The 13,379-nt window shown below is 34.7% G+C and overlaps 1 protein-coding gene across 1 annotated transcript in view; it reads left to right on the forward strand.

The window, feature by feature from the left end:
- Window positions 1-13,379, forward strand: part of LOC104517460 (UDP-glucose:glycoprotein glucosyltransferase 2) — a gene marked incomplete at both ends in the record, with an annotated part of 66,074 nt that overhangs the window by 38,120 nt on the left and 14,575 nt on the right. The window contains 9 exons of the mRNA XM_010173857.1: window positions 186-317; window positions 1,768-1,932; window positions 2,368-2,491; window positions 2,575-2,673; window positions 4,521-4,615; window positions 7,215-7,424; window positions 8,788-8,919; window positions 10,114-10,241; window positions 12,167-12,262. Coding sequence (XP_010172159.1) covers window positions 186-317; window positions 1,768-1,932; window positions 2,368-2,491; window positions 2,575-2,673; window positions 4,521-4,615; window positions 7,215-7,424; window positions 8,788-8,919; window positions 10,114-10,241; window positions 12,167-12,262 — 1,181 coding nt within the window. The remainder of the gene's footprint in view (window positions 1-185; window positions 318-1,767; window positions 1,933-2,367; window positions 2,492-2,574; window positions 2,674-4,520; window positions 4,616-7,214; window positions 7,425-8,787; window positions 8,920-10,113; window positions 10,242-12,166; window positions 12,263-13,379) is intronic.

Raw genomic sequence — 13,379 nt, forward strand, 5'->3', positions numbered from 1 at the left:
TACTAAAGCAATATAAAAAATGCAATACAGCAATAAAAGCGATATAAGAGTATACAAATAAAATTCAACATATTTACTTTAATGAAATTTACTTATTTACTTTGTTTATTTACTTTTATTAATTTTATTAAATGATGATTGTCAACTTATTACTTTTTTATTTACTTATGTTATAATTTTTACAGATGTACCATGAAGTGAAAGATGGAAATGTTCTAACAGTAAATCATGTGAAAGATGTTCTTAGAAGGAAATACCCACAAGCTGATGTTCAGAGTATACTGGATGTTCATTCTGAATATGATGAAGGGAGGAAGGTATGTTGAGAGCAAAGTGGTAAGAAGTACTGCAGTACACAAGTTACTGCATTTGATAAGCTGAAAGTTTGTTAAGTGTTAAAGCAAGTTAATAAAGTACCTCTGAGTCACATTTTTCTTGAGCCACCATTCAGTCATTAGTGGAAATGTTGGAAGGGTTTCTGCATTACACTACTCTTACTATTAAAATTTACTATTGCCTGCTGCATTCAGGAGCACTAGGTTTTTTTTCTAATAGACATGTCAAGGGGTCTCTCTTGCACTGCAGAAATTGTTTACCTGCATCTTCTAGGTGAGGAGCTGAAACCTGTCTTCTAGGTGAATCAGTGTTTCCTGTAATTGTGCTTTCTAGTTAAAATTTCCTTTGGGAAAGACACTTATGGATTTTGATGTAAAGACTATGGAGAAGACATACTTTTATCTATAATTGATTATGTAGACAATTTTCTGCTAAAATATATTTAAAAAATACTGTTTTCCTTCATGCATCTTCAGCCATGCCCTCTGTACAAGCTTGTGTTTCTGACATGTGCCATACATTTTATTTATTTCCTTTTAAAATTTGTTATATAACTTATATTATGGTCCTTTAAAAAGGTGCAGCTGGGCAGCCAGGGGAAAAAAGGTGCTGTTTGCCTTACACTGCTTGTTTCCTCACTGAGTTGCATGGAGGGCAGGTGTATAGAAGGGCAGTTTGAATCTGCTCTGGAAGCAGCTGGATACACTTAAGGGAGGAAAACTTCCCATATAGATGATGTTAAAGCAAGAAAAATAGACAGACAGTGACCAGGAGGAAGCCCCCTGTACAAGCAGAGACAGTGAGACTGTGATGAAGATCAGGGAGGAGACAGTGGGATGACAGAAAGGTGGACGCATAGAGATACTGCCATAGAGTTTGTAACTGTCCAGAAAGTGACACTGAAAGAAAGCATGAAAGGATGCAGAGTAGGAAGGGGGAATTACTTACAATACATTTTTATTTCCATTTGTCTCACTGAATTTTCTCTGAGGAAAAAAATTAGCTTGTTCTGCTTTCTTATCAGATATGGCTTGGCTTCTGAACATAAAAGCCTTTTGAGTTTTTTCTTTTGAGGGATGTTGTCTTTGGGGAAAAGGTCTAGGTTGATCCACCCAAAACTATGACTGTCTTAAGGTCCTTCTCCAACGTTATTTACTTAATGTTTTTTTGCTAAGAATGTTCAGCAATTTTTTTTAACAAAATGATAAAACAAACATTTAATACACCTTATATAGCTCTATATTTTCTTTTGTCATTCTGTTTGAGAAATGAGTTTCCAAACATTTTCTGTTCTGTCCCTGCTACTCATGAGAAGGTGTGACAGTGAATAGTGCTTGGAGATGACAGTTCTTTGTCTCTTGATATTAGTTTCATATTTTGCTACAGTCAGACAGAGTCTATTTAATCCTGTGATATTTCTGATATGATCAGGCAGGAGCAACCTTTTATAAAAAGACTGGCCTGGGTCCATTGCCTCAAGCTCTGTTTAATGGCGTGCCCTTTAACAGAGAAGAGATGGATGCTGCAGAGTTAGAGACAGTTACTCTTCAGAGGATTATTGATGCCACCGGGTTCTTCCAGAGGGCAGTGTTTATGGTATGTTTAATGTTTCTGAATGAATGCAAGATGAAATATTTGGCAGTGAATTGTTTGAGTTATGTTTATATATTAATTTTTTTATAATGAGATGGCTTGAAATTAATATCACAACTGAAATTACATTACATTAATTTGCAGTTATGATTTTGAAACAGTATATTTAGATTATACAAGACTGAAGGATCAACTAAGCATATAGTAATTATATGGAATTTTTCAACCAGAAACTCAGAATGTACTGCAGCTGTTCATTAAAAAATGCATATCTGATATTTTGAAATACTATCTGTGTGATATTTGTGCATTTTTACTTGACAGTGGCCATAACTGGGTCTATATAGAAGCTTTAAGCTCAGCTGAAAGATTTTACAAATGCTTAGTCTTTGCCTTGAAACTATAAAAGTACAGATTTAACTTTTTCTCTTACTACAGGGTTTGTTAAATGATCATATAAATGCCATGGATTTTCTTATGGATCAGGATAATGTAGTTTCCCGTATAAACCCCACTATTCTTAGAGCAGAAAGAAGATACATACATTTCAGATCCACATCTGGTAACTACTTCTCTTGGATTTCTTGTTGTTATGATTTTCCTTTTTTTTTTTAAGTCTAACATGTTGTGTTTTACATTTTGCAGTTCCATTTGATGTGGAAGACTTCTCTACTTTCTCCTTTTTGGATTCACAAGATAAAAGTGCTGTAATTTCAGACAACATGAAGTATATAACAAAAAAGAGTATGTTCATTTTCTATATGGGTTATATATTTTTATATATATATACATATTTTATATATATATACATACATATGTATAGATACACAGGTATTACAAATTGGTGAAATTTTCCAGTAAAATATCCCAAAAATATCTTCTTTCAGGAGACAGATCATATCCTAATATTGTAAACATAAATTATAATTAACAGGATAGTTATTCTAGATTTTGTAGTTTTGAAATGGGGTGGATGTTGTAGCTAGTTGTTTTTTGTTTTACCGACATGAAGTTAAAAAGCTTTGCAAGACTTTTTCAGCTTTGAAAACAGACTCAGTTTTCATACTGGTATGCTTTTTCTTGATCATATGAAAGAGAATATATTCAGTTTTCAAGTGACTCTTAGCTGCAGCATTACCAAGTGAAGGATGTATAGTCTTTGTAATATCTATATCAAAATCAGGCATTTCTACAGGATAAGGAATGATTGATTTTATTTCTTATTTATTAACATTCAGTATTTCTTTATTTTTCTTCTAGTTAGGTTGTTTGATTTTGATAACTGAAGCGTTGTCTTTCTGTAGAAAATAAAAAATGATTATATTCTGATGGATTATCACTCACTTATACAATTCATCTTGCTAAAACCCTCACTTTTTTGTACATCTAAAATATTTTTCGATGTAAACTATTCTTACTGCATATGGAAGTACATTCCCTTGGAGTCGGAAGAAATTACAGTTACAACAGTGGAGGCATATACTGCATGGAATTTTGCAATAGTCTCTACTTTAACTTCTAGAGAAGACAGTTAACAACTGCTCATTTCCATCAGCCCATCAAGGGACAGAATCATGCTGTTAACAAAGTGCAATTCTTTTAGTAATTTTTATGTGGTATTAACATAGTTTTTACTCATTATTAGAAATAAATGCCATATACTTGCATTTCTTTAGAATAATATTATTTGACTCTATTTGATTCTCTGCCTACAACCACAGGGACATGACAGCTAGTTGTCAAATGATGACTGGCTTTCAATCTGCAGGCTCATTTCTAAGATTTAGGTCTCTTGGGTAAAATCCATAACCTTTAAGCTGAAGTCTGCATTTCCATTCTCTGTCCCCCGTGTGTTTCTCTGGACTGCAGCAACACTTAATTATAACATCATCCTAGAGTCTCACCAGGACCTTGTAAAATTCCCAGCTATACGTATTGCCTTTTAGATCTATAACAGGCCTGAGCAGACTGATAGTCTTCAACAGATAACTTTGCAGAATTTTTTATGTATCATTGCTGTTCTATGAAGAATAAAGAACAGGAGGCTATAGACCAGGAAAAAGGGAAATTTTCTGCATATGCACCTCTATAGTAGTTTATTTTCTTTGGACTGTATTTAGTATATTCCTGTTTGCATCCAGAAATGGTAAGCTTGGTCGTGCCTTTGGTTGAAAGACTCTCCCTGTGCTGTCATGGAAAGTGAACAGCCTAACTCATGCATTCTTGTGACTACTTAATTCTTTTGATTTCTGGCTATTTGATCAGCCTCCATCAAATGTTCACAAAAAACCTGTAGTAAAGCAGGTCTTGTTAATTGGAGCTAGCTTATTATTTAGGGCCACCTTGTTTCAGCAGTACAACAGTAGGTTGGCTATTTTAGTGACTTTCTTATATTACGTGATAAGTTACTTCCTAAGAATTTTATTTCAGTTCAGAGGATAAAAGGTTCTGATGTGGCAAAGATTAATCTTACAGTTGAAGTCAGCAAACATACACATAAACTTCAGAAATCTCAAACAGAATTAATTCATTATTCATTACTCATGAGAAGATTCTCCAGAATGTGAAGCAGGATTGTCTTCAATTTTCAGATGAAGATGCATTATATGCTGTTACTATCTGGATTATTGCTGATTTCGATAAGCCAGCTGGAAGACGACTGCTTTCTAATGCCTTGAAACACCTGGTGAGTTTCTAGCAGTTTTTATTAAAATAATTACTATGAATATATTCTTAACAATGCTTTGTACATTCAAAAATTATACTCTTAAATAAAGGTGTAACTTTTTTTTGTGGGTCAGGTGCAGACTTATGTGACTGAGCTTTCATTTTACTCTACTCTCGTGTAGCACTGGCACCTTAATGGCCTTTAAATTATCATTTGGTTCATTGACTCCTGACGTAGGAGACAAACTGTGATGCTGTGCATTAAAAAGGGAGAATTTCTTATGAATTACAGACGTTCTTCTAAGGTAACCTGGCATGTTACCTGGGACAGGGAAGTTAGAATGCCTGCTGATGTGAACCGTTGTGCAGTGTTCTTCTGTATCGTCTGGCATAGCTGTGGCCATGAAGTGACCATTTTTCCACATACTGTTTGTATGCTTCTAAACAGATTAAATTTTTCTTTGTTTTTTTAATATGCTAGGAGGATCATCACATTTATTAATTTGCTTGTTTTTAAGTTCTTCAGTATTAATAATAGGATTTAAAGTATGCAGGTAAAGGTCATGTGAATATAAATGACAAAAACCCCTCAGTTCTGAGTAGATTAGCAGGTTAATTAGACTGAAATTGGGCAAACATCTAGATTTACTAATCAGGAATGAAACAGGAACCACTCTAAGGGATTTATAAAGTTGTTATGTTGCAGGGAGCTTGTGATACCAAATATGTCTTAAAAAACTACAAAAATGAATGTGCAGTACAAGTCCTTGTTATAGGAAAACATTTCATTTATCTGACTGCTAGATCTATGACCCAAGCTTGACAGATGTGTTCCCTCTATAGTTTCATCTTTTTTCCCCATTTCACCAGGGGAAATATGCCATAGCTACCAACTTGGAAGTGAGAACTATCTGGGCAAGTCCCCATGTGTTAGTGAGGAGAATCTAAGAACATTAGAAAAAGTAGTTCTGAATAAGGTTTGCTGGATCTTCTATGAAATAGCAGTTTAATTGGTTATCTCATTCTAATTCACAGATTTGGTTTAGATGAACTTCATGTGCAGTTTGGTGTGGTGATTTCCAAGTTTCATGACAAAAAGACAAAAATATAGTATTTTTTGTGTAATCCATTGATTTGTATGGATTCTCTACTCCTTTCCAGTCCCTTTTGTCTGTCTAGTAGAATTTCTGATAGGTGCAGAGCTGGCACAGATATGTCTTGTGCATGACCTGCCATCGGCATTTGAAGAAAAGCATGCAAGTATCTGGCAGGGAAAGTGACCAAAGGGTGCTCACTTTTAATTATTCCGGCTAATATATAATATTTTGAAAACTACTAATATATTTTTACTTCTTTTGAAAAAACTAGAGATGTATTAGCTGGAAGACACCACTGGAGGTCATCTAGTTCAGCCTCCCACTCAGTGGGATTATTTCCATGATTAGATCAGGTCAGCTGTAAATTTGTCAGAGTACTGAAAATCTCCAAGAAGGTGACTCTGTCCCCTCCCTTGACAATTTCCTCTGGTGTTGCACTGCCTTCCTAGTGTAGTTTTCCCTGACAGGCCAAGATTTGTGACCGTTATCACTTGTTATACTCTTTGCCAATATCAAGAAGAGCTTGGCCCTGTCATGTTTTTCACTACTTCTTCAGTAGTTTGCTGCTTAAGGTTCTTCATAGCCTCTTCTTTACCAGACTAAGCAAGCCCAGCTTCTTCAGTGCCTCCTCATAGGCCTCTGACCATCTTGATAGCCCTTTGCTGAAGCCTCTCCAGCATCTCAGCAACCTTACTGCACTGAGAGGACCAAAACCAGGCACAGCAGTCTAAGTGCAGCCTCACAAGTACTGAGTAGAGGAAAATAAGAACTTCCCTTGAGTGGCTTGCCATGTGTCTCCTAATGTAGCATAGTATGAGGTCTGTCTTCTTTCCAGCAAGAGAACACTTCGCAGGAACAGTTTAAAGTACACATTTTCAAGCTTTTCAAACAAGTGTTTTAACAAAACTTTTCTCAAGGGCTGCAATTTAAAGTTTACTGTTTAAATACATTGATACCAGTGATTTAATTTCTTATTTTTGTATTCTGTACTGCAATGGAATCCATTTTCCTTCAGTTAGTGATGCTATTTGATCCTACTTTAAAATCATCACTCTTTCTAGTAAAATATAAGTGGCATCACTGATTTTAGCAAGTGAAAGATTTTACTGCTGATTAAGATTAAACTGCTAAGTGGATAAATGTTCTTGTATTTATTTTATGCTTCGTTTGATAGTTTTTGAAAAATAGAAAAACACTTCCAGTTCTGAAGTCTGTAAATCAACACTTGTGTGTGTCCTTTGTTAAAAACACGCTTCTGCAGAATGCTCAAAGGCAATTGTTCTAGTAAAAAAAATCTTCTATTTAAAATATGTAGTACAGAATAGGTAAATCCTTACTAATAACGTTTTTATTCCTAGTTGAAGTTCTGAATTAAGCACTGATGCATGTTTTCTAAAGCCAAATAGCTGCAAAAAACTACATACTTAAGGGCACTTCACAGAGTCATAATAGATATGAATACATTATGTAACAGCAGATGGAACTGTGAAATTGTGTATTATACTGTATTTTTCTTTCCAGAAAACAAGCAGTCATACACGAGTTGGGATTTTGAACAATCCGTCATCAAAAATAAAGGAAGATAACACAGTCATTGCAAGAGGAATTTTGACTGCTTTTCTAACCCAAAACAACAACAACAACTTAAGGAGTTTCCTAAGTAAACTCAGTAAGGAAGAGACAGCAAAATCCCTTGCTTCTGGGACTAAAATTGCTAAATTCCTCATCCCAGTGAGTGCAGACTAAATTAGACTACTTTCTTTTTAATTTTCCATATATTATTTTAATGTAAGGAGATGTTGTTGAGAGTAAGAGTGTTTGACCAAATGCTATGAAGTTTATAACTCTTGTACAGTTTCTGCTCAGGCAGATCTGGATTTTTGACAATTTGTATGTGATGGAAGAATAGAGAATTTATTTAAAGTAAAGGAAGAAAATACAACAGTACTGAAAAATACAGAGTACAAGTACTGGATTATTGAGACCAAAATAGTTTAATTTTTAATTGTTGGGTTTTTTGTTTTTATTAGAGCTCTTCCTTTATTAAAATGACAATATTAATGTTCATCTAGAATTAAGACTTCAGAAGTAACTGTTTTTAGCTTGATGTTGTGGTTGTGAGCAGTAATAGGGACAGACTGAAGCGGTTGAGGTTAACAAGTGTTGTATACTTCTGGCCAATGTTTTCTGGTGTGTTTCTATGAAAATACATTGGTTTAAAACAAATGTTGCTGATTTCAGAGTTCATACCTAGACTGGAGCTGAGTTATCATGTAACAGCTACAAACTACAGTTTTTGTTTCAGAAGGAGATGTAAATTCTAGTATTTTTAACTAGGAAGATTTGGAAGACTAAGAGAACTCTTGGCACCATGCTGGAAAATTAATTAGCTGGTTTGAGTCATGCTCTTATTTCATTGTCAGATAAATTTTGAAAGACATAAAGGTAGCTAATTAAGCAGTGTATACATCTTACTAATTTATTTTGTTATATTAATTGTATCTGAATGAATCTATTTGCTTGATCTGTATGTTTCTAATGAAGAAATACATATCAGTAGAGTTTAATATAGCGAGATAATTTTGACAGGTGAGGCACAGTGCCATTGCAAGCATGGCAAAGTTCCACCATTTTTTTCCCCACTTTGAACATTGATTTATTGTGTGTCTTACTGGATGATTTTGGCTATCTCAAAACATGTTTAAGCTGTATCCAATGACCACATTAAAATGACTGTTAGGTTTTTAGAGTATTATGGATTTTTTATAGCTTTTTCCTAAAGTGAGAAATACAGTTCAGTTGTTAACAGATGTTATTTTTCATGCAGCTGTGTATGCTGGATCATAGAAAAAGTGCTTAACCTCAGGCTCAGCTTTTCTGTCATGGTTATTCATAGTTGGCCAAGGGTAAAAACTGCACACTAGCTAGTTGGGAGACATGGCTCCACACCAGCAGTCATGTACTTACGTTGAAGCTGTTTCATTTTGTTTTCTGGTTACCATGTAAGTTGAAGTAAATCTTTGATTACCTTAGCTGTTACAAAATTTATTTTTGCTGAATTGTTGGATCATCTCGTGCTTTACCTTTTCTTTAGGGAATGGATGATAATACTTTTGAGAAGAAGTACAACACTTTAGGACTGGATTTAATTAAAACCCACCAGATGTTCTGCCAGGAGGTTCTTAAGTTGCTTCCTGGGCAAATTGCTGTTATGAGCAATGGCAGGGTAAGAAAGAAATTAAGTCATCTCTCAGACTCCTTGTAGGTATTTTTTTATTTCCTGGAACTTCAGATTCAAGCTAAAGAAAATGCATTATATTGATTTCCCACTTATTCAGTGTGGCTATAGGTGAACTGTGACTAAAAAATACAATATTTAGTTCAATATTTAGTACTTATTAATGACAGTCAATACCTTACATTACAAATAAAATTTATACAAACTACTCTGAGTTAACTGTCTTCTAGTTTCTATTTATTGCTCCACCATTAGAAAGAAATGGGGATACTATGTTGCCATCTCATTACAGGAAACTGTCTTTAAATTGTGTTCTTAGTTACTCTTGTGCATCCTAAATGGCTTCTGAGATAGAATCAAAATACTAACAAACCTATAGAAAGCATTTTTGTTGATAAAGCACAAAATAACTGTGTTGGGTTTTTTGTGTCAAAATCCCCTCCCCAGCTAAATATATAGTGTTATGTTATAAATGGTTATTACTTTTTTCTATCCCTAAAAATGCTCAAAAATGTCATATATTAAGTGCATTCAGCACATTCTACATCCTGGGAGCCCTGTAGGCTCTTGAAGTTGACTTGGGTCAGTTTAGCCTGGTAGACTGTGTAGGAAATCCAAACAACATCTTCAAAGCTATCTTCTGGGACTTCAAGGCACCTTCTTTTTCTTCAGACACCAAAAGAAATAGTTCTGTTTCTTGTCTCTGTATATCCTGAATTTCTTAGCCTTTGCTCTTTTCTTTCTATCCATTCTGCTTCATCTGAAAAGCCTTGAGACATTAAGGTTATGTTAACAGAATTAAACAACTAAGGAGTGTGGTAGGCGGATAACAATTTGAATTTCAGTTTAAAATAATGTACCTAATAGAGCTTTTTCTTAAACTTAGATTTCTTTTTACTAAATAGTATACTCCTTTACATAAGTATGTATAATGAAAAATATGGATATTTCCATTGCAGCTGTTCTTTGTGATTGATAATTAACTGTAATTACATAATGGTAAAAACCTAATCCTGCATAGTTACTATACAGTTGAGTACTATATAGTTAATAATATTGATGTATATAGGGCTGGGGGTTGCATATTGAATATTGTGCATTCATTTTAAAAAATAGTTTATTTTTGGTTACAGAAGAAACATTGGGACATTCTATACTTAGTAATGTTTTTCTTTATCTAAGGTACTGGGTCCTTTAGATGAAAATGGATTCTACGCAGAAGACTTTAATTTGTTGGAAAAAATAACATACAGTACCTCAGGAGAGAAGATTAAAGCTATTGTCAAAGAGATGGGAAACAGTAGTAAAAAGTAAAATTCTTTTGCGTTTTGGGGCTTTATGATATACTGACTTGTTTATTGCCCGTGACAAATTAATAATCCTTTTGCATGGGAAATATGAACAAAGGTTCAAATATATAGTCATCATACTCTTCTTACTATATACTCATATATATATGCACTCTATGTGCAGTTGAAGTTTGTTGTTTGCATACTATATATTTGCTATCATCTTACTTAGCATCTGAGTACTTCTACATAGAGAGGTTTAACTAACCCTCATTTCCTTTTTAGCATCTCCCTGACAGACTTAGTATTTTTACTTACTCAAACCCTTGCCCTATTTTCTAGAAGAAATGGCCCATCTGCTAAGTTTTGTATCTTCTTTATGCTTGTCTAATTATGCTATTTAACATAGTTTTCCACTGTACATATAAACTGTATATGCTGGGTTTCAACTGCATGTGTCATTCACCGTGCTGCTGACAGCCTCTTTGATACCTCCTTGTTACAGTACTGAGCAGACAAAAAGGCACATGGTGTTATTCAAGAGACATGCACCCTTTTATCACTGGTCACATGTGTGATGAGGCTAAGGTGTAAGAGATCACTGTGTGTCCGAAGAATCATACCCTCTCCAACTTGCCTCACAGCATGCATGCAATTCTGCTAAATTACCACAAATACTTTACCTACTTTCACTGTACTTACAGCCAAGACATGAGTACACTAACTGTAAACAATTACAAATAGGTTTTCTTCTCTTAAGAGTAAAGAATAATAATAATAAGCTTGATAAAATCCAATGCATGTTAAAACCACAGTAATATCTGAGTATTGATATTTGAAGTAAGGAAGTACATTGTCTTTGGGAATCATTAGAAAAAGAACCAGTAGGGGCGTGGACAGATGTGGTGCTTTGACACTCTGCTAGACAACATTCACACACCTGTTGATTGACTAGAATCACAGAATGGTTTGGGTTGGAATGAACCTTAAAGATCATCTAGCTCCAACCCCATCCTGCCAGGAACAGGGACACCTTCCACTAGACAAGGTTGCTCAAAGCCTCATCCAACCTGGCCTTGAACACTTCCAGGGATGGGGCATCCACAGCTTCTCTGGGCAACTTCTGCCAGTGTCTGACCACCCTCACAGGAAAGAATTTCTTCCTAATATCCAATCTAAGCCAGCCCTCTTTCAGCTTAAACCCATTTCCCCTTGTTCTGTCATTAACTGCCTTTGTAAAAAGTCCCCCCGAAGTGTAAAGGTGAGTTCTAGCCAGCTTTTAATCTAAAGATCCAGTTTGTGCACAAATAGCAAAATTACATTATTTTTACAGTATCTGTTGACTTTTCTGTGTCTGAGTATCATTGTTACCTGGAAGGACTGACACAACGGATGGAATAACTACCAGAAAAACAAAATCAAGAAGTAGAACTATCAAGGAGATAAGTAGTGAGAGGCAAAACATATTTAATCAAATATTAAGATTTAGTGACACTGAAATCAACTACTAAGGTTTCTAAGGAAATTCCAGTAAGAAACACCAAAAAAAAATAAAAGATGTGGCCAAGTAAACTTGAAACTTGTTGATTTATGTCTATTCCTAAATGTTGTCCCAAAGGAAAAAAAAAAGGAATAAAGAACTACAAATGTCAGCAGGTTGTACCATGCAAACTCTGAGGCTGAATGGTAATTCTGCTAATTGTGCATCACTTAATTGTAAGAAGCATAACCTTCACAAGCTCTAAGGCAGTAGTGGTTCTTGGGCATTGTCATGCTAAAGGTTTTAATCAGAGCTACAAATCTTGAGGTGATAATTGTTATAAAGATTCCAGGTTTGGGATGTGGGCTTTTAAAATATCCCTTATGCAGACAGATATACATTAGAATGTGAATATTTTACTCCTTTTCTAATGAAAAACAAATTATATGTGCTTTATTTAATATAGTGGCAGTGATTTGATTATGAAAATAGATGCCCTACTATCATCTTTACCTAAAACAGAGATGAGACAAGATGCTAAATTACTCAAAGAGCAGCACAGGTAAGTTCTATCTGTCACAATAATGCATTTATTGGACTTTGATATTACAATTAGAATGTACTGATGACTACATAAGTTCTTTGGAAACTTGAGTAAGCATTCCAGTTTTAAAAAATGTTGATTCTATGGTTGTATTAACAGCCTCTTCATCTGTCCTAACATAATGCATCTTTACCTCTTAATAAATTTGTTAATGATAACTAATGATATTGCAGCCTTATCCTTTGCTGAAAAAAAAAGTTGTTACAGTTAGTGTGAATAGAAGTGGTGATGTGGAGTTAGAAAACTTGAGGTCCATACATTTACTAAAATATTAGAAGTAGTTTCACAGATTAGAGCTAAAAGCAGCCCCCACTAATTTTCATTAATGTGGAAAACTAGCACAACTTTTTCTGGCTGTTGATCTTGAATACTATTGTCAAGGCTAATATACATGCACTTTATACCTGTGCAACAGTTTATGGCTCAGCACTGTCATTCTTGACCATGGCTAAATACACAGCTTGTACAACTAAATTGCATTAAAATACAAATTAATAGGGCTTTTGGCACTTAATTCCTTAAGAAAAACTGGACAGACTGTCATTGGCTAGCAGATTTACACTTGGTGAGCTCATATTAGTGTCCTTAGTGAGCTTGTGTGTTAGCTCCTTGTCTTTCTGATGCTAGATTTACAAAGTGAAAATGCCCTAAGCTGGTCTTTTGTCGTCATTGTTAATGAAAGAGACCTAAAATAGCAAGAGGTGCATCTGTGTATCTTGCCCTCTTTGTAATGGGATACTAACAGTAACTGGTTTTAATTTAAACTTATCTGGGGCAAGCTTTCTGGAGCAGACAGGTACATTTTTTAAAAGGCCATATGATAACACAAGAACCATGATCAAAATAACAATTTTTGTAATGCTATTTCCAAATCCCTGCTTGTTTTTATTGGTAAAGGTTCTCTAGTGTGCTGTGCTGATGAGCTGGTCCTGTTGTTGGAAATACAAGGAGTGAAATCAGTAGTAGCCTGTTTTAAGTGGCTAACATCTTTTCCACAGTTATACTAATAACAGTCAGTGCTATTCTACAGTATTGGAGAGAGTTTGACTCACTACCAGTACTCAGATTTCTAGGT

This window comes from Antrostomus carolinensis, unplaced genomic scaffold (assembly GCF_000700745.2).
Source record: "Antrostomus carolinensis isolate BGI_N321 unplaced genomic scaffold, ASM70074v2 scaffold1058, whole genome shotgun sequence".
Taxonomy (NCBI): Eukaryota; Metazoa; Chordata; class Aves; order Caprimulgiformes; family Caprimulgidae; genus Antrostomus; species Antrostomus carolinensis.